The sequence below is a fragment of the Engystomops pustulosus genome, chromosome 7 (genome assembly GCF_040894005.1).
Source record: "Engystomops pustulosus chromosome 7, aEngPut4.maternal, whole genome shotgun sequence".
NCBI lineage: Eukaryota > Metazoa > Chordata > Amphibia > Anura > Leptodactylidae > Engystomops > Engystomops pustulosus.
The window spans coordinates 172,496,852-172,524,517 of record NC_092417.1 but is presented as its reverse complement, the minus strand read 5'-3'; the positions used below and the strand labels follow the sequence as shown (position 1 = coordinate 172,524,517).

The 27,666-nt window shown below is 45.8% G+C and overlaps 2 protein-coding genes across 2 annotated transcripts in view; one reads left to right on the top strand and one right to left on the bottom strand.

Annotated features, from left to right (window-relative positions):
* SLC67A1 (solute carrier family 67 member 1) overlaps positions 1-15,126 on the top strand; it is a 62,358-nt gene extending 47,232 nt beyond the window's left edge. Inside the window, exons 8-10 of the mRNA XM_072118991.1 lie at positions 3,153-3,254; positions 12,111-12,231; positions 14,662-15,126. Coding sequence (XP_071975092.1) covers positions 3,153-3,254; positions 12,111-12,231; positions 14,662-14,849 — 411 coding nt within the window. The 3' untranslated portion in view covers positions 14,850-15,126. The remainder of the gene's footprint in view (positions 1-3,152; positions 3,255-12,110; positions 12,232-14,661) is intronic.
* An 8,199-nt stretch (positions 15,127-23,325) lies between these two features.
* Positions 23,326-25,556, bottom strand: PHLDA2 (pleckstrin homology like domain family A member 2). Its single transcript, XM_072118990.1, has 2 exons — positions 24,961-25,556; positions 23,326-23,753 (listed from the first exon to the last, which is right to left on the bottom strand). Exon 1 carries the CDS (start codon positions 25,382-25,384, stop codon positions 25,001-25,003), a length of 384 nt encoding a protein of 127 aa, XP_071975091.1. The 5' UTR covers positions 25,385-25,556; the 3' UTR covers positions 23,326-23,753; positions 24,961-25,000.
* Positions 25,557-27,666: the final 2,110 nt, after the last annotated feature.

Here is a 27,666-nt window from a genome sequence, read left to right as displayed (position 1 = left end):
TACTGCTCCCTATGTACAGGAATATAACTCCTATAATACTGCTCCCTATGTACAGGAATATAACTACTATAATACTGCCCCCTATGTACAAGAATATAACTACTATAATACTGCCCCCTATGTACAGGAATATAACTACTATAATACTGCCCCCTATGTACAGGAATATAACTACTATAATAATGCCCCTATGTACAGGAATATAACTCCTATAATACTGTCCCCTATGTACAAGAATATAACTACTATAATACTGCCCCCTATGTACAGGAATATAACTACTATAATAATGCCCCTATGTACAGGAATATAACTCCTATAATACTGTCCCCTATGTACAAGAATATAACTACTATAATACTGCCCCCTATGTACAGGAATATAACTACTATAATACTGCCCCCTATGTACAGGGATATAACTACTATAATACTGCCCCCTCTGGACCCTCAGTACTAGCTCCCTCCTGCTGGACATGGTGTGTGCAGTACAGTAATCCGGTCTGGAATGCCGTCCTGCGTTGCATGTTTTCTAGCGCCGCAGGGTTTCCTGGGCTGTGTGGCAGGAGTGGCCTATTGTCATGTGCAGGTTATTCTGTGAATGTACATGCCGGCGCAGGTTATTCTGTGCGGTGACTTGTCTGTGGGGCGGGTTCCCTGCCATTTATTGTTTTCCTTTTTTTTTCTCACGCTTTTACACCGGAGACGCTGAGAAAAGTTTAACATTTGATATTAGGAGCAGAGAAGACGAAATGTGAGACGGGACGTATTCTGCGTATAATGAGGGCAGAGCGGATTTATCCAGGAGAAAGGAGATCACAGTATAATCTCCGCTGTAGTGGGGCTCCATCATACACATGGGGCAGATAGTTCCTCCAAGCCCCCAAATATACATGCATGCCCTGATCCGCATGTGTGACCAATGGGGAGATGAGAGAAAGATCCCTCTGCCCCTGCACACTCCCGGGTCTCCTCTCCCTCCTCCAGACCCCTTGGTCAGTACCAGAATCCTCTATCCTCTCCAGACACTCCGTCCTCTCTAAATTTTTCTATTCCTTCTAGACTCCTCTGTCCCCTCGAGACTCTTGTGTTCCTTTCATGACCCCTCCGTCCTGCTCCTCCAGACTGTTCAGTCCCCACTGTTCTGTCCCCTTCTCTTCCAAACTCCTCCGTCCTCCTCCTCCAGACTCCTCCGTCCTCCTCCTCCAGACTCCTCTCTTCTCCTCCTCCAGACTCCTCTGCCCTCCTCCTCCTCCAGACCCCTCTGTCCTCCTCCTCCTCCAGACTCCTCTGCCCTCCTCCTCCTCCAGACTCCTCTGCCCTCCTCCTCCTCCAGACTCCTCTGCCCTCCTCCTCCTCCAGACTCCTCTGCCCTCCTCCTCCTCCAGACCCCTCTGCCCTCCTCCTCCTCCAGACTCCTCTGCCCTCCTCCTCCTCCAGACCCCTCTGCCCTCCTCCTCCTCCAGACACCTCTGTCCTCCTCCTCCTCCAGACCCCTCTGCCCTCCTCCTCCTCCAGACCCCTCTGTCCTCCTCCTCCTCCAGACTCCTCTGCCCTCCTCCTCCTCCAGACCCCTCTGTCCTCCTCCTCCAGACTCCTCTGTCCTCCTCCTCCTCCAGACCCCTCTGCCCTCCTCCTCCTCCAGACCCCTCTGTCCTCCTCCTCCTCCAGACTCCTCTGTCCTCCTCCTCCTCCAGACCCCTCTGCCCTCCTCCTCCTCCAGACCCCCCTGTCCTCCTCCTCCTCCAGACTCCTCTGCCCTCCTCCTCCTCCAGACCCCTCTGTCCTCCTCCTCCAGACTCCTCTGTCCTCCTCCTCCTCCAGACCCCTCTGCCCTCCTCCTCCTCCAGACCCCTCTGTCCTCCTCCTCCTCCAGACTCCTCTGTCCTCCTCCTCCTCCAGACCCCTCTGCCCTCCTCCTCCTCCAGACCCCCCTGTCCTCCTCCTCCTCCAGACTCCTCTGCCCTCCTCCTCCTCCAGACCCCTCTGCCCTCCTCCTCCAGACTCCTCTGCCCTCCTCCTCCTCCAGACCCCTCTGCCCTCCTCCTCCTCCAGACTCCTCTGCCCTCCTCCTCCTCCAGACCCCTCTGTCCTCCTCCTCCTCCAGACTCCTCTGCCCTCCTCCTCCTCCAGACCCCTCTGTCCTCCTCCTCCAGACTCCTCTGTCCTCCTCCTCCTCCAGACCCCTCTGCCCTCCTCCTCCTCCAGACCCCTCTGTCCTCCTCCTCCTCCAGACTCCTCTGTCCTCCTCCTCCTCCAGACCCCTCTGCCCTCCTCCTCCTCCAGACCCCCCTGTCCTCCTCCTCCTCCAGACTCCTCTGCCCTCCTCCTCCTCCAGACCCCTCTGCCCTCCTCCTCCAGACTCCTCTGCCCTCCTCCTCCTCCAGACCCCTCTGCCCTCCTCCTCCTCCAGACTCCTCTGCCCTCCTCCTCCTCCAGACCCCTCTGCCCTCCTCCTCCTCCAGACCCCTCTGCCCTCCTCCTCCTCCAGACCCCTCTGCCCTCCTCCTCCTCCAGACTCCTCTGCCCTCCTCCTCCTCCAGACCCCTCTGCCCTCCTCCTCCTCCAGACTCCTCTGCCCTCCTCCTCCTCCAGACTCCTCTGCCGTCCTCCTCCTCCAGACCCCTCTGCCCTCCTCCGCCTCCAGACCCCTCTGCCCTCCTCCTCCTCCAGACCCCTCTGCCCTCCTCCTCCTCCAGACCCCTCTGCCCTCCTCCTCCTCCAGACCCCTCTGTCCTCCTCCTCCTCCAGACTCCTCTGCCCTCCTCCTCCTCCAGACCCCTCTGCCCTCCTCCTCCAGACTCCTCTGCCCTCCTCCTCCTCCAGACCCCTCTGCCCTCCTCCTCCTCCAGACCCCTCTGCCCTCCTCCTCCTCCAGACTCCTCTGCCCTCCTCCTCCAGACCCCTCTGCCCTCCTCCTCCTCCAGACTCCTCTGCCCTCCTCCTCCTCCAGACCCCTCTGCCCTCCTCCTCCTCCAGACTCCTCTGCCCTCCTCCTCCTCCAGACCCCTGGGTCATTGGGTCTGGTGACAATGTAACAAATGTATCTACATATATATATAATATACTGTATATATGAATTTTTGTTTTATATTCTTTATTTCACAGTACATTAGTCCTCTGTGTATGTCTGACATCCTTCTCCTCCTGTAGGTGGTCCAGGGATTCATGGTGGGTCGTCTGACCAGCCGCCTGTCAGATGACACCGTCCTCCTGATAAGTGTCCTGGTGTCCATGGTGGTCGGACTCGGTCAGGTAATGATGTACTCGTTTTTGTGAGAAAACATTTTCATCCCTTTCTAGATTATAAGCAGAGCCGGACACAGAGCCCCATACATGATTGTGCATACACCATGCACAATACACAAGTGAGTCTTCCTCAGTGCCCCCTTACTAGCACCATACACCATGCACAATACACAAGCGAGTCTTCCTCAGTGCCCCCTTACACTCACCATACACCATGCACAATACACAAGCGAGTCTTCCTCAGTGCCCCCTTACTAGCACCATACACCATGCACAATACACAAGTGAGTCTTCCTCAGTGCCCCCTTACTAGCACCATACACCATGCACAATACACAAGTGAGTCTTCCTCAGTGCCCCCTTACTAGCACCATACACCATGCACAATACACAAGCGAGTCTTCCTCAGTGCCCCCTTACACTCACCATACACCATGCACAATACACAAGCGAGTCTTCCTCAGTGCCCCCTTACCCGCATCATACACCATGCACAATACACAAGTGAGTCTTCCTCAGTGCCCCCTTACTAGCACCATACACCATGCACAATACACAAGTGAGTCTTCCTCAGTGCCCCCTTACTAGCGCCATACACCATGCACAATACACAAGCGAGTCTTCCTCAGATCCCCCTTACACTCACCATACACCATGCACAATACACAAGTGAGTCTTCCTCAGTGCCCCCTTACCCGCACCATACACCATGCACAATACACAAGTGAGTCTTCCTCAGTGCCCCCTTACACTCACCATACACCATGCACAATACACAAGTGAGTCTTCCTCAGTGCCCCCTTACCCGCACCATGCACAATACACAAGTGAGTCTTCCTCAGTGCCCCCTTACTACCGCCATACACAATGCCCCGTGCATCCCTATAACTGAGCCTCAGTGACCCCATAATGGCTCCAATCACCATAGCTGTTCTATCCATACGCACAGATAACGGAACCATTCATAGATCCTCCATAACATCAGCAAATACATTTCCCTATTTAGCAATCCTTTCCTGGTACCCCGATAACAGAATCAGCCACAGTGCCCCCATAATTGCTGCAAATGTCTATATAACAAGGGTGGGCCGCAGTGTCCCCATCGATACTCCAGCTATAGTGTCAGCAAAAGAGTTGTATCCAAGAGCCCCCATAACAGAGCCAGTCAGAGTTACCCCATAATCTCTCCTAATGTGGTGTCACCATATTATTCCTATCTCCATCATTGCTCCAAATATAATGTCAGCATAAGAGTAGTATCCAGGTGTCTATGTAACAGAAGCAGCCGCAGCGCCCCCATAATCATCATCCTAAATATATAGGAATAGTATCCAGGTGTCTATGTAACAGAAACAGCTGCAGCGCCCCCATAATCATCATCCTAAATATATAGGAATAGTATCCCGGTGTCTATGTATCAGAAGCAGCCGCAGCGCCCCCATAATAATCCCAAATATATAGGAATAGTATCCAGGTGTCTATATAACAGAAGCAGCTGTAGCGCCCCCATAATAATCCCAAATATATAGGAATAGTATCCAGGTGTCTATGTAACAGAAGCAGCTGCAGCGCCCCCATAATCACCCCAAATATATAGGAGTAGTATCCAGGTGTCTATGTAACAGAAGCAGCCGCAGCACCCCCATAATCATCATCCTAAATATATAGGAGTAGTATCCAGGTGTCTATGTAACAGAAGCAGCCGCAGCACCCCCATAATCACCCCAAATATATAGGAGTAGTATCCAGGTGTCTATGTAACAGAAGCAGCCGCAGCACCCCCATAATCACCCCAAATATATAGGAGTAGTATCCAGGTGTCTATGTAACAGAAGCAGCCGCAGCACCCCCATAATCACCCCAAATATATAGGAGTAGTATCCAGGTGTCTATGTAACAGAAGCAGCCGCAGCACCCCCATAATCACCCCAAATATATAGGAGTAGTATCCAGGTGTCTATGTAACAGAAGCAGCTGCAGTGCCCCCATAATCACCCCAAATATATAGGAATTGTATCCAGGTGTCTATATAACAGAAGCAGCTGCAGTGCCCCCATAATCATCATCCTAAATATATAGGAATAGTATCCAGGTGTCTATGTAACAGAAGCAGCCGCAGCGCCCCATAATCATCATCCTAAATATATAGGAATAGTATCCAGGTGTCTATGTAACAGAAGCAGCTGCAGCGCCCCCATAATCACCCCAAATATATAGGAATAGTATCCAGGTGTCTACATAACAGAAGCAGCCGCAGCACCCCCATAATAATCCCAAATATATAGGAAAAGTATCCAGGTGTCTATATAACAGAAGCAGCTGCTGCGCCCCCATAATCATCATCCTAAATATATAGGAGTAGTATCCAGGTGTCTATGTAACAGAAGCAGCTGCAGTGCCCCCATAATCATCATCCTAAATATATAGGAATAGTATCCAGGTGTCTATATAACAGAAGCAGCCGCAGCGCCCCCATAATCATCATCCTAAATATATAGGAGTAGTATCCAGGTGTCTATGTAACAGAAGCAGCTGCAGTGCCCCCATAATCACCCCAAATATATAGGAATAGTATCCAGGTGTCTACATAACAGAAGCAGCTGCAGCGCCCCCATAATCATCATCCTAAATATATAGGAATAGTATCCAGGTGTCTATGTAACAGAAGCAGCCGCAGCGCCCCATAATCATCATCCTAAATATATAGGAATAGTATCCAGGTGTCTATGTAACAGAAGCAGCTGCAGCGCCCCCATAATCACCCCAAATATATAGGAATAGTATCCAGGTGTCTACATAACAGAAGCAGCTGCAGCGCCCCCATAATCATCATCCTAAATATATAGGAATAGTATCCAGGTGTCTATATAACAGAAGCAGCCGCAGCGCCCCCATAATCATCATCCTAAATATATAGGAGTAGTATCCAGGTGTCTATGTAACAGAAGCAGCTGCAGTGCCCCCATAATAATCCCAAATATATAGGAATAGTATCCAGGTGTCTATGTAACAGAAGCAGCCGCAGCGCCCCCATAATCATCATCCTAAATATATAGGAATAGTATCCAGGTGTCTACATAACAGAAGCAGCTGCAGAACCCCCATAATAATCCCAAATATATAGGAATAGTATCCAGGTGTCTACATAACAGAAGCAGCTGCAGCACCCCCATAATAATCCCAAATATATAGGAATAGTATCCAGGTGTCTATGTAACAGAAACAGCTGCAGCGCCCCCATAATCACCCCAAATATATAGGAATTGTATCCAGGTGTCTATATAACAGAAGCAGCGGCAGCGCCCCCATAATAATCCCAAATATATAGGAATAGTATCCAGGTGTCTATATAACAGAAGCAGCTGCAGCGCCCCCATAATAATCCCAAATATATAGGAATAGTATCCAGGTGTCTATGTAACAGAAGCAGCTGCAGCGCCCCCATAATCACCCCAAATATATAGGAGTAGTATCCAGGTGTCTATGTAACAGAAGCAGCCGCAGCACCCCCATAATCATCATCCTAAATATATAGGAGTAGTATCCAGGTGTCTATGTAACAGAAGCAGCCGCAGCACCCCCATAATCACCCCAAATATATAGGAGTAGTATCCAGGTGTCTATGTAACAGAAGCAGCCGCAGCACCCCCATAATCATCATCCTAAATATATAGGAGTAGTATCCAGGTGTCTATGTAACAGAAGCAGCCGCAGCACCCCCATAATCACCCCAAATATATAGGAGTAGTATCCAGGTGTCTATGTAACAGAAGCAGCCGCAGCACCCCCATAATCACCCCAAATATATAGGAGTAGTATCCAGGTGTCTATGTAACAGAAGCAGCCGCAGCACCCCCATAATCACCCCAAATATATAGGAGTAGTATCCAGGTGTCTATGTAACAGAAGCAGCCGCAGCACCCCCATAATCACCCCAAATATATAGGAGTAGTATCCAGGTGTCTATGTAACAGAAGCAGCTGCAGTGCCCCCATAATCACCCCAAATATATAGGAATTGTATCCAGGTGTCTATATAACAGAAGCAGCTGCAGTGCCCCCATAATCATCATCCTAAATATATAGGAATAGTATCCAGGTGTCTATATAACAGAAGCAGCTGCAGTGACCCCATAATAATCCCAAATATATAGGAATAGTATCCAGGTGTCTATGTAACAGAAGCAGCCGCAGCGCCCCATAATCATCATCCTAAATATATAGGAATAGTATCCAGGTGTCTATGTAACAGAAGCAGCTGCAGCGCCCCCATAATCACCCCAAATATATAGGAATAGTATCCAGGTGTCTACATAACAGAAGCAGCTGCAGCGCCCCCATAATCATCATCCTAAATATATAGGAATAGTATCCAGGTGTCTATATAACAGAAGCAGCCGCAGCGCCCCATAATCATCATCCTAAATATATAGGAGTAGTATCCAGGTGTCTATGTAACAGAAGCAGCTGCAGTGCCCCCATAATAATCCCAAATATATAGGAATAGTATCCAGGTGTCTATGTAACAGAAGCAGCCGCAGCGCCCCCATAATCATCATCCTAAATATATAGGAATAGTATCCAGGTGTCTACATAACAGAAGCAGCTGCAGAACCCCCATAATAATCCCAAATATATAGGAATAGTATCCAGGTGTCTACATAACAGAAGCAGCTGCAGCACCCCCATAATAATCCCAAATATATAGGAATAGTATCCAGGTGTCTATGTAACAGAAGCAGCTGCAGCGCCCCCATAATAATCCCAAATATTTAGGAATAGTGTCCAGGTGTCTATGTAACAGAAGCAGCCGCAGTGCCCCCATAATCATCATCCTAAATATATAGGAATAGTATCCAGGTGTCTATGTATCACAAGCAGCCGCAGCGCCCCCATAATAATCCCAAATATATAGAAATAGTATCCAGGTGTCTATATAACAGAAGCAGCTGCAGCAACCACATAATAATCCCAAATATATAGGAATAGTATCCAGGTGTCTATATAACAGAAGCAGCTGCAGTGCCCCCATAATAATCCCAAATATATAGGAAAAGTATCCAGGTGTCTATGTATCAGAAGCAGCTGCAGCGCCCCCATAATAATCCCAAATATATAGGAATAGTATCCAGGTGTCTATATAACAGAAGCAGCTGCAGTGCCCCCATAATAATCCAAAATATATAGGAATAGTATCCAGGTGTCTATATAACAGAAGCAGCCGCAGCACCCCCATAATAATCCCAAATATATAGGAAAAGTATCCAGGTGTCTATATAACAGAAGCAGCTGCTGCGCCCCCATAATCATCATCCTAAATATATAGGAATAGTATCCAGGTGTCTATGTAACAGAAGCAGCTGCAGCACCCACATAATCATCCAAAATATATAGGAATTGTATCCAGGTGTCTATGTAACAGAAGCAGCCGCAGCACCCCCATAATCATCATCCTAAACATATAGGAATAGTATCCAGGTGTCTATGTATCACAAGCAGCGCCCCCATAATAATCCCAAATATATAGGAATAGTATCCAGGTATCTATGTAACAGAAGCAGCTGCAGTGCCCCCATAATAATCCCAAATATATAGGAATAGTATCCAGGTGTCTATATAACAGAAGCAGCTGCAGTGCCCCCATAATAATCCCAAATATATAGGGAAAGTATCCAGGTGTCTATGTAACAGAAGCAGCTGCAGCACCCCCATAATAATCCCAAATATATAGGAATTGTATCCAGGTGTCTATATATCAGAAGCAGCTGCATCGCCCCCATAATCATCATCCTAAATATATAGGAAAAGTATCCAGGTGTCTATGTAACAGAAGCAGCTGCAGCTCCCCCATAATAATCCCAAATATATAGGAATAGTATCCAGGTGTCTATATAAAAGAAGCAGCTGCAGCACCCCCATAATAATCCCAAATATATAGGAATAGTATCCAGGTGTCTATATAACAGAAGCAGCTGCAGTGCCCCCATAATAATCCCAAATATATAGGAAAAGTATCCAGGTGTCTATGTATCAGAAGCAGCTGCAGCGCCCCCATAATAATCCCAAATATATAGGAATTGTATCCAGGTGTCTATATAACAGAAGCAGCCGCAGTGCCCCCATAATCATCATCCTAAATATATAGGAATAGTATCCAGGTGTCTATATAACAGAAGCAGCTGCAGCACCCCCATAATAATCCCAAATATATAGGAATAGTATCCAGGTGTCTATATAACAGAAGCAGCTGCAGTGCCCCCATAATAATCCCAAATATATAGGAATAGTATCCAGGTGTCTATATAACAGAAGCAGCTGCAGTGCCCCCATAATAATCCCAAATATATAGAAATAGCATCCAGGTGTCTATATAACAGAAGCAGCTGCAGTGCCCCCATAATAATCCCAAATATATAGGAAAAGTATCCAGGTGTCTATATAACAGAAGCAGCTGCAGTGCCCCCATAATAATCCCAAATATATAGGAATAGTATCCAGGTGTCTATATAACAGAAGCAGCTGCAGCACCCCCATAATAATCCCAAATATATAGGAATAGTATCCAGGTGTCTATATAACAGAAGCAGCTGCAGTGCCCCCATAATAATCCCAAATATATTGGAAAAGTATCCAGGTGTCTATGTATCAGAAGCAGCTGCAGCACCCCCATAATAATCCCAAATATATAGGAATAGTATCCAGGTGTCTATGTATCAGAAGCTGCTGCAGCGCCCCCATAATAATCCCAAATATATAGGAATTGTATCCAGGTGTCTATATAACAGAGGCAGCTGCAGTGCCCCCATAATAATCCCAAATATATAGGAATTGTATCCAGGTGTCTATATAACAGAAGCAGCTGCAGTGCCCCCATAATAATCCCAAATATATAGGAAAAGTATCCAGGTGTCTATGTATCAGAAGCAGCTGCAGCACCCCCATAATAATCCCAAATATATAGGAATAGTATCCAGGTGTCTATATAACAGAAGCAGCTGCAGCACCCCCATAATAATCCCAAATATATAGGAATAGTATCCAGGTGTCTATATAACAGAAGCAGCTGCAGTGCCCCCATAATAATCCCAAATATATAGGAATAGTATCCAGGTGTCTATATAACAGAAGCAGCTGCAGCACCCCCATAATAATCCCAAATATATAGGAATAGTATCCAGGTGTCTATATAACAGAAGCAGCTGCAGTGCCCCCATAATAATCCCAAATATATAGGAAAAGTATCCAGGTGTCTATGTATCAGAAGCAGCTGCAGCACCCCCATAATAATCCCAAATATATAGGAATAGTATCCAGGTGTCTATGTATCAGAAGCAGCTGCAGCGCCCCCATAATAATCCCAAATATATAGGAATTGTATCCAGGTGTCTATATAACAGAAGCAGCTGCAGTGCCCCCATAATAATCCCAAATATATAGGAATTGTATCCAGGTGTCTATATAACAGAAGCAGCTGCAGTGCCCCCATAATAATCCCAAATATATAGGAAAAGTATCCAGGTGTCTATGTATCAAAAGCAGCTGCAGCGCCCCCATAATAATCCCAAATATATAGGAATTGTATCCAGGTGTCTATATAACAGAAGCAGCTGCAGTGCCCCCATAATCATCATCCTAAATATATAGGAATAGTATCCAGGTGTTTATGTATCACAAGCAGCCGCAGCGCCCCCTTAATTGTTCCAAATATAGTGTCAGTATAAGAGTAATATCCAGGGGTCTATATGTTAGTGTCAGCTACAGTGCCCCCATAATCATCCCAGGTGTCGATATAACAGAAGCAGCTGCAGTGCCCCCATTATAGCTCCAGGCACAGTGTCTCCATATCACTTCTATCCCGATGCCCCTATAGCAAAGTCACATTGACCCCATTATTGATGCACTTACATTGTGATGATTGAAGTATTGACCATATAACTGGTTGTCCTGGTGATCAGGGCCCCCTAGCACTGGAGACCCTTGTGTCTGGTGCCTGATCCCCCCTTTAATCCTCCCCCTTTAATCCTCCTTTCGTGTAGCGCAGGTAGTTTATTTGTACAGCGCCTGTGAATGTTACTAATAATACCACAATAACAACTGCAGGAATCTCACTCTCCAGCGGCACTTGTGAAAAGAGTCCTAGAAATAACATCCTTTACACCATGTGCCCGTCCTGGGCGCTGTCATAACACGGCGCAGATCTGTGGCCACTGCCGGCGGCTGCATACATAAGGTTATGTTCTGGTGTTTTGTGTCAGTAAGTGATGTGTTTTATCCTTGTATGTGTCTGTGTACACAGCGCATCCGCATCAGACATACACGGACGTCCCCGCCCCGGCTGTTATCTCTGAGGTGGCCATTAGAGTCTACAGGACTAATGGAAAATAACAAAATGTAGTTACTTTGTGTTCTATATGTGACGTGTATCATGTCTTACATTAGTTTACTTTCACTAGGGTGAATAATTTACCTATTATCACATATGTGGCAGAAAACTTGCCCCCAGAGCAGTTCCATGTAGGCGCCCACATAACAGTGCTAGTGCCAGTCATCCACGGTGCCCCTGTCATAGCGCCCATAACATCACCAAGTCTAGTCTATCTCGATTCCCCTGCCTATATTATCACAAGATGTAATGCCAATAAGAAAATGACCTCTCCGTATCCCCATAGCAGTTCCATATAGGTGCCCACATAACAGTGCCAGTCATCCATGGTGCCCCTTTAATAGCAACAACAAGGCATTTCGATCAATGTGACCCCATAGCAGAACTAGTCACAGCGCACACAGGGCTGGCACAGAATAATCCCATTATGTTTTATAAGAGGGTGCGATGTGTCACAACTTTCTGCGTTTCCTCCTTTAGGTGGTAATGACAAACGTCTTCCACTTCTGCCTCATCGCCATCCCCATGGTCTTCACCCTGTGCGTCTCCGGAGTCATCACTGACAGCATCTTAACCAAGGCCGTCCCTCCATCAGAGACTGGTATGTACTGGGCACTGGTATATACTGGGCACTAGTACAACAGGGTGCTGGTATATACTGGGTACTGGTATCTACTGGGCACTAGTACCAACATGGTGCTGGCATATATTGGGTACTGGTACCTACAGGGTGCTGGTATATACTGGCCACTAGTACCAACAGGGTGCTGGTATATACTGGCCACTAGTACCAACAGGGTGCTGGTATATACTGGCCACTAGTACCAACAGGGTGCTGGTATATACTGGCCACTAGTACCAACAGGGTGCTGGTATATACTGGGTACTGGTGTCTACAGGGTGCTGGTATATACTGGGTACTGGTGTCTAAAGGGTGCTGGTATATACTGGGTACTGGTGTCTACAGGGTGCTGGTATATACTGGGTACTGGTGTCTACAGGGTGCTGGTATATACTGGGTACTGGTGTCTACAGGGTGCGGGTACTTACTTGACACTGGTACCTACAGGTCACTGGTATATACTGGGCATTAGTGTCTACAGGGTGCTGGTGTGTTCTGGGCACTGGTATGTAAAGGGTGCTGGTATATATAAGGCACTGCTATGTACTGAGCACTGCTATGTACTAATTACTATTATATAATGAACACTGGTATATACTGGGCACTGGCATGTACTAGAGGCTGGTACTTCTTGGGCACTCAGGATGATACAGTGCCATGCAGTCTCTTTACCATGAAGCCCACAGTTCACACAGGGCGTCCCACCTGTCACTGACAATGCATGGACTAGGGTCATATAACGTGATTGTAAAGTCCACAATAAATCCTGAGAAGAGAGATGGGGCAGGTGTAGGACCCCTAGGGTATCCTCACTAGTACATGGTGGGGTAGTTAACCCCTAGGGTGACTGGACTGATCAGAAACCCAAACCTGAAGACCCATAGCGATGCGCTGACTGTACAATGATACATTCTAATGATTAATATGTCTCAAAACCTGCACAGACTACTCCCAGCTGAGGGTTTGTTACATTATCCAGCGGTAATCATCCTACACAGTCTCCAGGTGGATACAATTCACATGCACTGATACATTGTAGCATTGGGGGTAACAGGACCCCTGGTTTCATGATAATGGGGGTCTTGTAGACAATCAGCCATTGATATCTAATCCTTTACTCCCAATTCTACAAGGATCAGACCAGTTATTCTCTATTGTTTGTGGTTTCGTGTCTCCCTTTGGATTTAGGATGTTTCCGGGTAATACTGTACACACCCAGATCTCTCCTCAGGGGGGTATCACATTGCAGGGGTCTCTGGTGTCGGCCATGAATCCGCACATTCCTGTGTTTTGTGACATTGTGTAGAATTACCATTAGTCTTACATTATAAGCCCCAGGCTCCTGTAATGAAATACACAGAGACTTACCACTAATAATAGTCAGGATCTATCTGCGTTACTTCCCTGCAGTCACATACGTCAGATGTACAAGGAATTGTACTGATTGTTCTGCTGCTCTCATCCTTATCATGATCTCAGGGCTGCAGAGTGATCTTCACAGATCAAGAAGAGCAGAAACTAGGCCCTGGACTCCTGTAATGAAATACACAGAAACTTACAACTAATAATAGTCAGGATATGTCTGCAGTCACATACGCAAGGAATTGTACTGAGCTTCTGCTGCTCTCCTCCTTCTCATGAGCTCATGGGCTGCAGAGTGATCTTCACAGATCAAGAAGAGCAGAAATTGGTCCCTGGGCTCCTGTAATGAAATGCAAAGAGACATACAACTAATATTAGTCAGGATCTGTCTGCAGTCACATACATCAGATGTACAAGGAATTGTACTGAGCTTTTGTTTCTCTCATCCTTCTAAAGATCTCATGGGCTGCAGAGTGATCTCCACAGATCCAGAGAAACAGGGCTCCTGTAATAAAATACTCAGATATTTAACACTTATAACAGTAAGGATCTATATGCATTACTTCCTTGCACAAATTTTACTTAACTTCAGCTTTTATCTTTCTCATGATCTCGTGGGCTGCAGAGTGATCTTTACAGATCCAGAGGAGCAGAGACCAGGCTCCTGTAATGAAATACACACAGACTTGCCACTAATAATAGTCAGGATCCATTTTCATTATTTACCTGCAGTCACATATGTCAGATGTGCAACGAATTGTATTGAGCTTCTGTTGCTCTCATCCTTCTCATGAGCTCAGGGGCTGCAGAGTGATCTTCACAGATCCAGAAGAGCAGAGACTGGGCTCCTGTAATGAAATACTCAGAGACTTACTGATGATAACATTGAGGATCTGTCTACATTACTTTACCTTGTAATAAATTATACTGAACTTCTGCTGCACTCCTCCTTATCATGAGCTCACAGGCTGCAGAGTGATCTTCACAGATCCGGAGGCGTCATTAAAGTCCATCTATAAACTATCTCTTTCTTCTTTTCTCTTACAGGAGCGATGCTGGGAATCTGCGCCTCCATCCAACCCCTGACCCGGACCATCGGACCCACCATTGGGGGATATCTATATAAACATTATGGGGTCCCCTCCTTCGGCCTGTTTAATATTATAATCAATGTCTTATTATTAATGTATCTTATAAATACTCATCCGAAGCGGAAGACGGCAAAGAATAACTAAGCTGTAGAAGAACTTTTATATGCAGATTTTTTATATTTTTTAATTATTGCAAATCAAGATGATCTTAAAGGAGACCAGTCTGTAGCCCCCCATCATGTATAGTGAGTGCTGCCCCCGGGAGGACCATATACTGTCTATTAACCCTTCCTGGTGCCCAATCACCGACATTACCCATAAGGCTCCTGGAAGGAAGATGCCATTTTCCGAATATTTAGAATTGTTCTATAGAAATCGAGATGTTTGTATCACAATAGTAATAAATATTTACATAACAAGAGGTTCTGTGACGGAACACGGCGCTGGATACAATTGTAGCGACTGCTCGGCGGATGGATCAGGTTTCTGCAGGTTGTTACATTATTTACTTCCTGTTCCAGTTTTACTATAAATTTCTGATGTTTTTGGCCCTGAATCTGCAGCAATTTACAGTAAAACTGCACAATCCGCTCTCTGTGCGGCCGACCCTAGTGGGACTATATACCTACCCCTATCTACAGACTCGCTATTCTGAGGCTTGGCTTGTCCTGGGTAACCTTCATCCAAAAATGGGATTAGGATACACAACATAAATGGGTGTAAAGTTATTCCTCTATCCCGGGTGCTGAGTCCTGGGGGGAGTGTTACCATGATGAGTGCGAGGATAGTAACCTGAAAACCCAGCTCCAGATCCGGTCACTGCCCTGCTTTTTGGCAGAGGCTGATGCCCTTTCCCCACTGAAAACACATGCATGCTGAGCTCAGCCAGGTGTGCATGTGCATGGTCTAATCAGGAGGAATTGTTGTGTATAAACAGGGTCTAGAGGCGGTGCAGCTTTGACCCCAGTGACTAGATTTTACCCCAGCCCCCTCAGGGAGGCAAAGAAATGTCCTTTCTAGAATACCCTCTTTTATGTGAAATATAACCCGTTTACTTCTCAAAATCTTCTCCAAAGTCATGTGACTATAAGCAGACAATATTCATAGTCTGCAAGGGGATAGTCAGACGCCGGTATCTTCACTTCTATAGCACCTAGAGACATGCTGCTGGTGTCATATTAAAGTTAAGAATCACAAGAATCAAAGAATTTTGTGGTTCTTTGAGTTAAAGACATAGGGGCACATTTACTAACGGTCTGCAGACCGCATTTTCATTGTGTTTCCCGACTTTTTCGTTTTTGCGCCGCATTTAACAGGGTTTTTTAACGACTTTCATGCGACACAAATCGGGGGGGCATGGCCATCAGACAACCCGACTCATTCGGACTAAGCGCGGGATTTAACATTCAAAATTGTGTCGCAAGCCATGCACTTACATGCACCGGGAAGAAGATGTTGAACTCCGCCGGACCTGAGCGGGGAAGTGACACATGCAGGAAATTTGACGCACAATCTTAGTAAATCGTGGCAGCTCCGAATCCTTGTCGGACAACGCACCTCGGAGATCGTGACGGGATGGGTAAGTAAATGTGCCCCATAGTTGAAAATGTGAGCTCTAGATAAATATTCTTCCTTCCTGTTCCTCTGAACCAAAGGTAAAGGCATATGATATCACTACCCCCCTGCGGCATCCAAACTTGACTCATCTGTGTGAAAATATGACTCTTCTCTGCTCATTGTCACAGGACTTTAGAGAACATTTTGGTGTAGGGGGAGATTTCACATAAAAGAGTGAATTCAAGAAGGACATTTCATCCCTACCTGAGGGGGCTGTGAGTTTAGTGGGGTAAAAGCTGATGACAGGTTCCCTTTAAGTAAGAGCTCACATGATGGTAGGGACCCTGATACACAGTGGGGCCCAGCAGCTTCATCCTACTCCTCTGTTACTACAACTGGGAGAGAGAAGAGATGACTTTCGCCATCACATGACTTTCTATAAAGTGAGAAATCTTTACGAGGTTGTTGCGGTTTTATTGTGTGTAGCTGCCGCTGCTCATCCTCTATAAAGGGATCCGCACATCTGCTCCTAACACTGTAAACTCGGGATAAAAGGCAGAGGACCCGATTTATGGACCTTGTTACCAGTGTAATATACGCGAGTCACACACCGAAACTACAATCCACATTGTATGCGCTGTACGTATACAGGGAGCAGCATTGTACCCCCCCCCCCCCCCTACATAAGACATATGGATCTATAGATTGTAAGCTCCTTGGCTCTAGGCTCATGTCTTACTTCGTCTGTGATGGTCACAAGTAATCTCATGATGGAACAATCTCTATGCAGAGGTGTTGGGGATCTGTATCAGAAAAAAATAGCTTCAATTACACTAAAGATGTCCTCACACTGCTGTGCTCTGTGCTCTCTGCAGCCAGTGTTAGGTATCTCTTTGGAGAGATGTGTAATCAGACCTTTTAGGAGCAACAGGACTATGAAATATAGATTTACATTCCAGGACTGTAGCTTCTCTAAGTGCACTGGGGATGTATCCTCACACTGCTGTGCTCTGTGCTCTCTGCAGTCAGTGTTGGGTATCTCCTTGGAGAGATGTGTAGTCAGACCTTTTAGGAGCAACAGGACTATGAAATATAGATTTACATTCTAGGATTGTAGCTTCTCTAAGTGCACTGGGGATGTACCCTCACACTGCTGTGCTCGGTGCTCTCTGCAGCCAGTGTTAGGTATTAGAGATGTGTAGTTATACCTTTGTGTATGTTGTTAGTAGCAGCAGGACTGTGATATATGGATTTATATTCCAGGATTGTAGCTTCCCCAAGTACACTGGGGATGTATCCTCACACTGCTGTGCCCTTAGCTCTGTACATTGTGCTACTCTATATATCCTATCCCACCTCTGTAACAGGCTTCTTCTAGTTGAATACCACAGCTGTCAGGCAGAGCAGAGAGGAAGGGCTGTGGAGCAGTTTATTGCAGAGAACTAAGAGCACAGCAGTGTGAGGGCAAACTACAAGGGATCTGCTTGCCGCTTCCCCGTTGGAGGCTTATCTGTTCTTTGTACACACGGCATGTAGCTATTTCTGTTGCAGCGCTCAGGAGTATAATAAACCTCTAAGTGTTGTATACGGCTGCAGATTATCGCTATAAACCTTTTGTTAATATTTAAGATGCAAAAATAAATGACATAATATTCTCATAAGCGCATGTTTCCCTCAGCACCTACCTCACTGAGGTGTCACAATGGTTATGGCAGTTAGTTGTTTATTGTGTTTTATTTATGAAACAGGAGGCGCTGGATGAACAAAGTCAAAGCTTCTTAGAAATGTAGCAAAATGTTCTGGCATCAGGGCCAGGACCTGCTGCAGCTTCAAGAGGGATTTCTATTGTGAGAACAGAGGTCATGCATCCCCTTTGTGGAGCAGCGGACATGCATCCCCTGTGTGGAGAGGCGGACATGCATCCCCTGTGTGGAGAGGCGGACATGCATCCCCTGCGTGGAGAGGCGGACATGCATCCCCTGTGTGGAGAGGCGGACATGCGGCCCCTGTGTGGAGAGGCGGACATGCGGCCCCTGCGTGGAGAGGCGGAGATGCGGCCCCTGCTTTGAGAGGCGGACATGCGGCCCCTGTGTGGAGAGGTGGACATGCATCCCCTGCGTGGAGAGGGGGACATGCATCCCCTGTATGGAGAGGCAGAGATGCAGCCCCTGTGTGGAGAGGGGGACATGCGGCCCCTGCTTTGAGAGGCGGACATGCGGCCCCTGTGTGGAGAGGTGGACATGCATCCCCTGTGTGGAGAGGCGGACATGCGGCCCCTGTGTGGAGAGGCGGACATGCATCCCCTGCGTGGAGAGGCGGACATGCATCCCCTGTGTGGAGAGGCGGACATGCATCCCCTGTGTGGAGAGGCGGACATGCATCCCCTGTGTGGAGAGGCGGACATGCGGCCCCTGTGTGGAGAGGTGGACATGTGGCCCCTGTGTGGAAAGGTGCACATGCATCCCCTGTGTGGAGAGGCGGACATGCGGCCCCTGTGTGGAGAGGCGGACATGCATCCCCTGCGTGGAGAGGCGGACATGCATCCCCTGTGTGGAGAGGCGGACATGCGGCCCCTGTGTGGAGAGGCGGACATGCGGCCCCTGCGTGGAGAGGCGGAGATGCGGCCCCTGCTTTGAGAGGCGGACATGCGGCCCCTGTGTGGAGAGGTGGACATGCATCCCCTGCGTGGAGAGGGGGACATGCATCCCCTGTATGGAGAGGCAGAGATGCAGCCCCTGTGTGGAGAGGCGGACATACAGCCCATATGGCGAGGGGTGGACATGCAAGCCTGGCCTTCTCCATTCAGAGAAGACTCAATATCTAAGTCTCTGAGCTCAGTTATTTTTAGATGATTCCTGTGGAAATGCCATAAATATCCCAGGTGGGAAAATCCCTTCAACTAATAGCTGCCAGAGCGCACCATGTATGAACAGACGCCAACATGACGCTGCGTGTTACCGTGTGCTTGGCGGTTACATAACATGTGCGCATTACAAGACGTAACCAAAATATTACAGATAATTATCGAGGGTTTCCTCATCTGATTGTAGATGATGGGTGAGGGAGCAGCGGGTGACGCACCATCACATCTCGATGACATCAGTCACAGGTTACATCACATAAGAGATTACACAGAACAACGCGTATCACTATATCTATATGTGTATAGCAACTACTCTGTACAACTACAAGTACCAGCATGTCTTGTTTTAAATGGTATCAACAGGTGAGACCGTGCAGATGTTAGTAGCTAGTGTTGTTAGTAGCAGCAGGACTGTAGCTTCTCCAAGTGCACTGTGGTGTGTCCTCACACTGCTGTGCTCTGTGCTCTCTTCAGCCACTGTTAGGTTGGCGAGGATTGGAGAAGCTACAAATGTGGAATATCAATCCATATATCACAGTCTTGCTGTTACTAACAACACAAAGGTCTGATTACACATCTCTTCAGGGTTAAAACATACAACTGGCTGCAGAGAGCTAACATCAGAGCAGTATGAAGAGAAGCTCCTAGTCTACTAGGAAACGCTACAATCCTGGAATATGTATCCATATTTCACAGTCCTGCTAAAGGCTAAAGAGAGAGCAAGGAGCACAGCAGTGTGAGGACACAAGTGCAGTTGAAAAAGCTACAATCCTAGAATATAAATCCATATATCACAGTCCTGCTGCTACTAACAACATACAGAGAGGTCCGATTACACCTCTCTCCAGGGACAATACATAACACCGGCTGCAGAGGGCCCAGATATTGTCTAGGGATGATATAAAATTACATTTTGATTTATTGTATGATAACTCTGTGGTCCATAAGAACACCCCAGCCCTAACCCCCCTCCCCCCCCCCATGTCATCTGTATGCCCTAAAAGATCATTCGGAAAGCACAGCAACCCCCTATACATCATTATATTATAGAAAGTTCTAGTACTTTCAGTTACTATTTCCTCCACTGAATGGAAACATTCCTGTAATGGCTTTTTCCCAGCTGAGGGTTTGTTACTATTGTAATCAAGCAAGAAATTCCTCTGTGGGCTGAACACATCAGCAGCACAAATCTCTCTCCTGATAGTTTGATACAAGGGGGTTATTAATCATATAAGGCGGCTCCTTGGGACGGTTCTATGTCTATTTTTGGAGCTTCGCTGCCCATCAGATCCATTAAAGTGGTTTGCCACTTTAATAAATGTTCTTATGGTCTATTTTCCATCTTGGATTTTTTTTTTTTCAAAAAGTCCCAAAAAAGTCTCAAAATGCATAAAAAGTCCCAGCACATCCACCAGCAGGGACTGCAGTAACTGTGAGACTTTTTATGGGACTTTTTGCAGAAGACTGTGGCTTTCCACAATGTTACTACTAGTAGCAGTTTTATGTTTACTCCAGATTAATGATGGGTGGAAATAGTCCTGTGAGACTTTTTAGCAGTGAGAAGTCCCAAAAAACATCAATGGGGCTTTTTTTTGACACTTTTATTTACACTAAAAACAGGAAAACCAATGATAAATAACTCCCAATGTATCAGTGTAAATAAAATGTATCCATACAGAACGGTAATGCATATAGCAGACCCGGATCCAGGGTCCAGCAGGGTCCTAAGGTCATGACCCCTGCCCTGTCTGGTCTGTAGGACTCGATTAATAGACTGGAGCGCAGTCACTTAAAGGGCCGTTCCATACATGTAATATGAATTGGATACATTTATGACTCTGCTATAATAAGGCGGATACACTTCACGGCACATAATAAATTCCCTGGTTATCGCCCCGCGGCTGTGTGGATTGTAATCAAGGAATTCCCCTTCTGTACTCTGTACGGTGACGTATCGCTGCCTTGTCTTGTAACGCCGCTATATACTGTACACGCCTGCCCTCATCTTACATGACACGGGAGGTTCACACACGCCATGTCTCATACCCCTCCCCATTCCTACAGACTCAGCAATCACATGCTCCCGTCCTACATATGGACCCCCCACTATTATAATGGGCACCCCCTACACATTAAGCAGGACTCAGGGTGCACGTATAGGAGGGAAGGCGCCCTGACACTTCTTATCAGTAGGAAAAGTTAAAGGCGATGATAAAGGGCAGGTGATTAGGCCAGTCATGGGTCCTGGGCTGTATAAAAATTGTCGGCCATTATAAGTCTTACTTTTTAATGACATTTGAAAGGAGGGAGACTCTTCTGTCCACTTCTACAGTTTGTGAACCTTTGCAGGACCTTCAAAGGTCCTGGAAGGACCCTGGTATAAGTATGCATTGAGGATTTCATGGCTGGAGGTCCTTCTCCTTATTATCAGTATCTAACTTGGAGATTGGTTCCGGTGGTCGTGGGCCCCGGGCAGCTGCCCAAACCACCCATATTATAATCCGCTGATAAAGGAGCTCTCCAGCTTCCACCCACAGGACTGGTCATCAGATAGGCGGGGGTCTGACACAAGACCCCACCAATCCAGACCCAGAAGCTATTCTCTGAGTTTGCAGGGCACCAGAATAAACCGAAGGGTGAGGGTCCCTTAGAGTCAGCCCCCCACTAATCAGATATCCTCAGGTTAAGTCATCAACATCCATAAGCAAAACTTTCAGAACTTTCTACATATTATGAAGACATAACTTATGAGCGCTGTGCCCCATCGGCTTTCTTCTCTCCCACCAATCACAGGTCACTAGAATATCTCCAAAAGTTTATAAAATTGTAGCTACCCTGCAACATTTATATAGTTCTGTCTTATTAAAAGCTCTTGTGCAATATGGAGCAGGTGGGGTATGAAGGATAGCGCCCCCACACCTGCTCAACATATGGTCGGCACCCCCACACCTGCCCGACATGGTGGGCGCCCCCACACCTGCTCAACATATGGTCGGCACCCCCACACCTGCCCGACATGGTGGGCGCCCCCACACCTGCTCAACATATGGCGGCACCCCCACACCTGCTCAACATATGGTCGGCGCCCCCACACCTGCCCGACATGGTGGGCGCCCCCACACCTGCTTCACATGGACAGCACCCCGGGCGGTTGCATGTCCTGCGTGGTGGTAGAAGCGGCCCTACTCTTAAAGGAGTTTCCAAAGAGTACGAGATCCGTAACCTTTACTTAGGATAAGCCATTCATTTATGGTCAACGGGGGTCTACAGGCATGTGACATAACATCCACAGGTCACATGATCTGCTTACAGCTCAGGCTCATTCAAATTAATGGGACAGACCTGCAATACCAAATACAGCCACTATACAATGAATTCTGTGCTGTTCTTGGTAAGCAGTGAAAAGACCAAGTAGTGTGGTCTCTACAATCAGATGATCAGTATTGATGACCTTTACTAATAGCTCATCAATATTTAACCCCTTTACCCCTTACTAGAAAGTTATATGGAAGCTATGGAATCTATAGTATTTGATCATCTTGCACATTATTGTTGCTGGATTTAAGAACTGGAACAATTTATCCCCAACAAACTCTGGAATCTTAAATCTAACATAAGTGGCTCATTGTGTACTGTAGGGCCCAACGTCTATGTAGGGCCCCTATTACATATAAAGGGACTTCAGAGGGACTTGGCTATAGATGAGGTGGTCAGAAGTTTATGGAAACTTTGATAACTTCATCCAGTAAAGCTCAAAGTCATAGAGTAAATTATGCTTCAAAGGGAAGCAGCTAAAGGTCAAACTTTGGGTGTCACCGGCTGAAGACGTCACCTTAGGAAAGTTCAGCGGCAGCATAAGAGCCGTGAATGATACCAGTCACATGAATGGATGTATCTGGAGGTTCTCCGAACAGGATATATGAGATCCAGTAGTGGTCATGGGGACACACACTATTCTAACCTGACAATTTAATCCTTCAATACAATAGACTCCCAACATCTCTCTGCTTCTAAAACTACAACTCCCAATTGTAATCGCAGAATATAATCCCCTTTCACGGTCCATTCTATGGTTCTATAACAAAATTAGGTACAGTAATGGGTCTCTGTTTGACCCCTACTATGGGTTTCCCTTACTTTTATGAAATATGAGCTTGTTTTCTGGGTGTTTTGTTCTACTAAACATACAAAACATGCAGATTTCGTATCAAAAAATTCTTTTTTAATATAATAATAAGTTAACATCTCAAATTACATTCATTACGAAATTACCGGCATTGAAATGGAACAACGTATATATATATATTAAGAGGGAAAGCTTTGGAAATAAATAGATACATATACAGACGAGACTATCCAATAAATTATCCGACCCTGATCCGGTCTAACGTTGCATAAGGCTTTTCCCCGCGGATAAATAAATAACACTAAGCAAATAGTGAAGAATCTTCCATCATCATCATCATCATCATGGTTGCTCAATCGTCAGCTCTTCTGGTTAGGCTCCAGCGATCAATGCACATAGAAATCTTGCTCAACTTGCTTTGTCCTTGTAAGGAAGTGGCTTCCTGTCTTCGGAGCCAGCGCTTTGGCCTCGGCTTTCTTATTTGGTCCATAACACATGGGCGCTGCAAGGGACAAAGGGGCGAAAAGTTAATACCAAACTCTTATGTAATACAGATGAGTAACTAATCCATAGACTTATAACTAATATTACTACTCAATAGCCATGACTAGAGCTTGTCCAGCCAATTAATAACCTGTGACATAAATATAATTATGCAACAAATAGGATATTAACACAAATCCCCTATCTAAAGTAAATTATATTTTCCTAAATGTAAAAAAATCAATAAGATTAAAAAAAAAAATGTTCTTCATATTTTGTAAAATTGGAGCAAAAAAAAAAAAATATATATATATTTTTTTTTTAATTATTATTATTATTTTTTAATAATTCTGGATTTATTACAAAGTATATTTTAAAAATCCTGTATTTTTTTTTTCATTTTAATTGCAAATTGGATTGAAAGTTTTTAGAACAATTTTTGGAACACTATTAAATTACAATTCATTAAATTAATAAATATCTGAATATAAATGGAGACATTTCCTGAAGTATTTATAGGCTTTTGGACATATTAATTAATCTTATCCATTAATAGTTATTCATGTAAGACCGGTGTTACTTTTACTTTTTTTCGGTAAATATTTGTAACAGATAACTGAATTTTTATTTTTTTTTCAAAATTAGAATTAAGATTTTGGAAATTTGCCTAAATGTATTAACTAGTGCAATAAAGAAGATAAAAAGCCTGGCCTGAACACGCTCTGAGACTCTTCCTGTAGAAAGCACATGGCAGCAGAGCAAAAATCTCTTCCTGTTTCTCCTCATTTTTCATCCGTCTCTACCCTCACATTACGTCTCTGTGAGAACTTGTCTCTCCTTAGGTTGAAGAATCTCATGTAATTTCTCAACCCACACCCCCAAATATACATTGACTACCAATAGCCGACTACTTATCTAGATCCATCCTTTTATCTATAAAGGAATAATTTATTTCCGAAATGTAACAAACTGTTAATATGACGTTTTTATATACTTTGTAGCCAGTGACATCGAGTGACATCCAGTGTCCAAACTTAATGGGTTAAAAAAGGTTTAAGAAACTACTGAAATCCAAATAATATTTGAATATACAAGAACTAGGCTGTATGTCACTCAATGCCAGCTGGTAGCAAGAAAGCCCTTGCTTGTGGCTTCTTGAGACATGTGCCGGCACGTTGGGCCACCTTCTTAAGATCTTGGCATGGGTAATGTAGACTTGTTCTCACCTGTATGGTAGGGTGCTGTTGCATGAATCCAGTCTCTGGATCACACACACGGGGCCACCCTCCTCTCGCTGTTCTGACGCGACCTAAAATGTTGGATGGCCTTCTTGTTCTGGAAGTCGATCAACGCCATGGTGATGGCGGCGTTCCAACAGCTTTCATCCGGGCATCGGAAATCGATCTCCTTATTATCGGTGGTGACGATGGTGAAGTAGATGTACTTTCCCGTCCGCTCAACACAATCCAACTTCTTGATGGACTGGAACTTAAGCTCCTTGCACTTGGTCTTCTTCTGGCTGTCGGCGAACATGTTGAGGCTATCCTTGGTCAAGACGCATTGCTTCTTCCTCCAGAACTGTAGGAGGTTGTCGCTCCTTTTCTCCAGTTCTCCTTCCATAATCACCTCTGTGTTGAGCTGCATTTTCATTCTCTGGGTGGTGGGAAGGTTGGGAGATGTTGTGGATGCAGGGTCTACTGGGAGCTCCTTGAAGACGAGTGAAGGGGTCTTCTTAGCCAGTTGAGGATAGTCCTAGGCAGAGGACCTTGTAGTTGTGTCTCCGGCTATGGCTGGGAGCGTGAATGAGAAGAATGAGAAGCTATGTTAGAATTTATGTCACCGGTTCACCACTCCCTCCCATCCTTCCCAGTGACAGGCTCAGGAATGCAGTTCCGCCCAGAGCTTAGTCACTGGTCTGGCCCAGTGTCTGCGATTGAACTCACGCAGCGGCACACCCACTGCAGCTAACCCTTGCTTCATTCATAAGTGCAGTCAGGCAGCGGAGGAGAGTCGCTCCTGTCACATCGCACAACTCGCCATTGACACATAACAACCGTTCCTACGCCGCAACAACCGTAACCATTTCCACTTATTGACACTAATTTGGCACTTTTTTTTCCGATGTGGCAAAAAAATATAATAAAAAAAAAAAAATCGAACAACAAATGTTACATTTTAGCAAATAGTTTCGATAAAGAATCTAATAGAATACAGGCCTATAGGTATCCATGGTTTCAGACTACAAATAGATACATTGTAGTCAGATCATGTATACGGTTATTGCAGAACTTAATATTCTTGTTACTCTAGCTCCATAATGCATGATGGGTATTGTAGTGCGCAATTCATTTAATTGTAAGTAGACTTTTGTTCAGATTTAGTTCTGGCACCGTATGGGTGGCTTGTCGGTGCCATCCTTGGGACTGTGGAGTGAAATCTGCCTGTAGGTACTTGTAGTTCCACAGATGAAGATGAGAGCCTGATAATTTTACTGTTTTTTTAATGCACTGCTGTAATTGGAAAAACAAGGCATGATGGGTCTTGTAGTGCGCGATTGATTAATTGTAGCTAGACTTTAGTTCACTATCCCAGCACTGTATAGGTGGCTTGTTGGTGCCATACTTGGGACTGCAGAACAAAATCTACTTGTTGGCACACGTACTTCCACAAAGGAAGATGAAAGCCTTGATCATTTTAATTTTTTTTGCAATGCACTAAAGTAATTGGAAAAACAAGGCATGATGGGTCTTGTAGTGCGCATTTGATTAATTGTAGCTAGATTTCAGTTCACTTTCCTGGCACTGTTATTGGTGCCACCCTTGGCACCCAGCACCCTGACAATCCTGTAGAAGGAAAACTTCAACCTAGACAGAAGGATATGTATGTGCTAATATTCCCAGGGCATGCTGAGATATGTAGTACTATAATAGCAAGGCATTGTCATTTAGAAAATGTCATAGTGTCAGCTGTGACTTGTAGTTCTACAATGGCACAAGTTACTGTAGTCACTGTGTGGGGTGTCCTATTACATAAAGTGGTCCTCCATATGTCTGGAGGGTAGGTACACGTGCCCGTAGTGCAGCGCTATGTAGCTTCCTGACACCCTGCTGAGACAATGCCGGTTTGATACGGTCTGAGCTGGTTTTCCCTGTTTTGTTTAGCGGCAGAGATGGTGCGCTGATACCTGCAGTCCCTTAAAGGGGAATTCCATCTAACACAGAACTGAATGCTCAGAGATGTAACTGACATGGCATCAACATCCCCCAACATATGTCCCCTTATCGCCAGCTGCACCATAATATGTCTCCTTCACTGTAATATACCCTCTCAGTGCACCCCCACCATCATATATCCAATAGCATAGTGCCCCATCATACTCTATTATATGCCCAATCCATGGCTCCCAATACCATAATGTTCCTCCTTAGTGTTCCCTTTGTGCCCCACACACCATAATATAGGGCACCATAACACCTCCTCCTTAATGTGCCCCCACTGGAATATGCCCCCTTATATTATATATTATATACATTATATACATGATAAGGGACATGTTCCGCAGCCCCTAAGTGATGGCAGGTGCTGGGTGCTGGTTACAGTCCATACAAGGGGGGCATCTTCTGGGTCACATGATCAGCATTAGAGATAATGGAATGTATATTCTGTGCCGCTCGTTAGTAATTCAGTAATTTACTATACAGGCCATTAGTAAGTCAATAGCACTTATCTCCTGAGAGCAGCTGCTTTGTCCTTTCATCTCCTTGTCTGATAAGATCTGAAGGGCCTGAGGGTTTGTGTCTCCCTTCTGGGATGTGTACAGTTCCTTGTCCATGTCCATCACTGCACTCAGTGTCTAGAACTTGGTTGCTTTCTCTAGCAACAGCGCCACACCTGTCCGCAGGTGATGTGTGGTAGTGCAGCTCTGACCTAAT

Bases quoted from the DNA above. Each gene is read 5' to 3' on its own strand.
- PHLDA2 (XM_072118990.1), bottom strand. From the start codon at position 25,384: ATGAAAATGCAGCTCAACACAGAGGTGATTATGGAAGGAGAACTGGAG.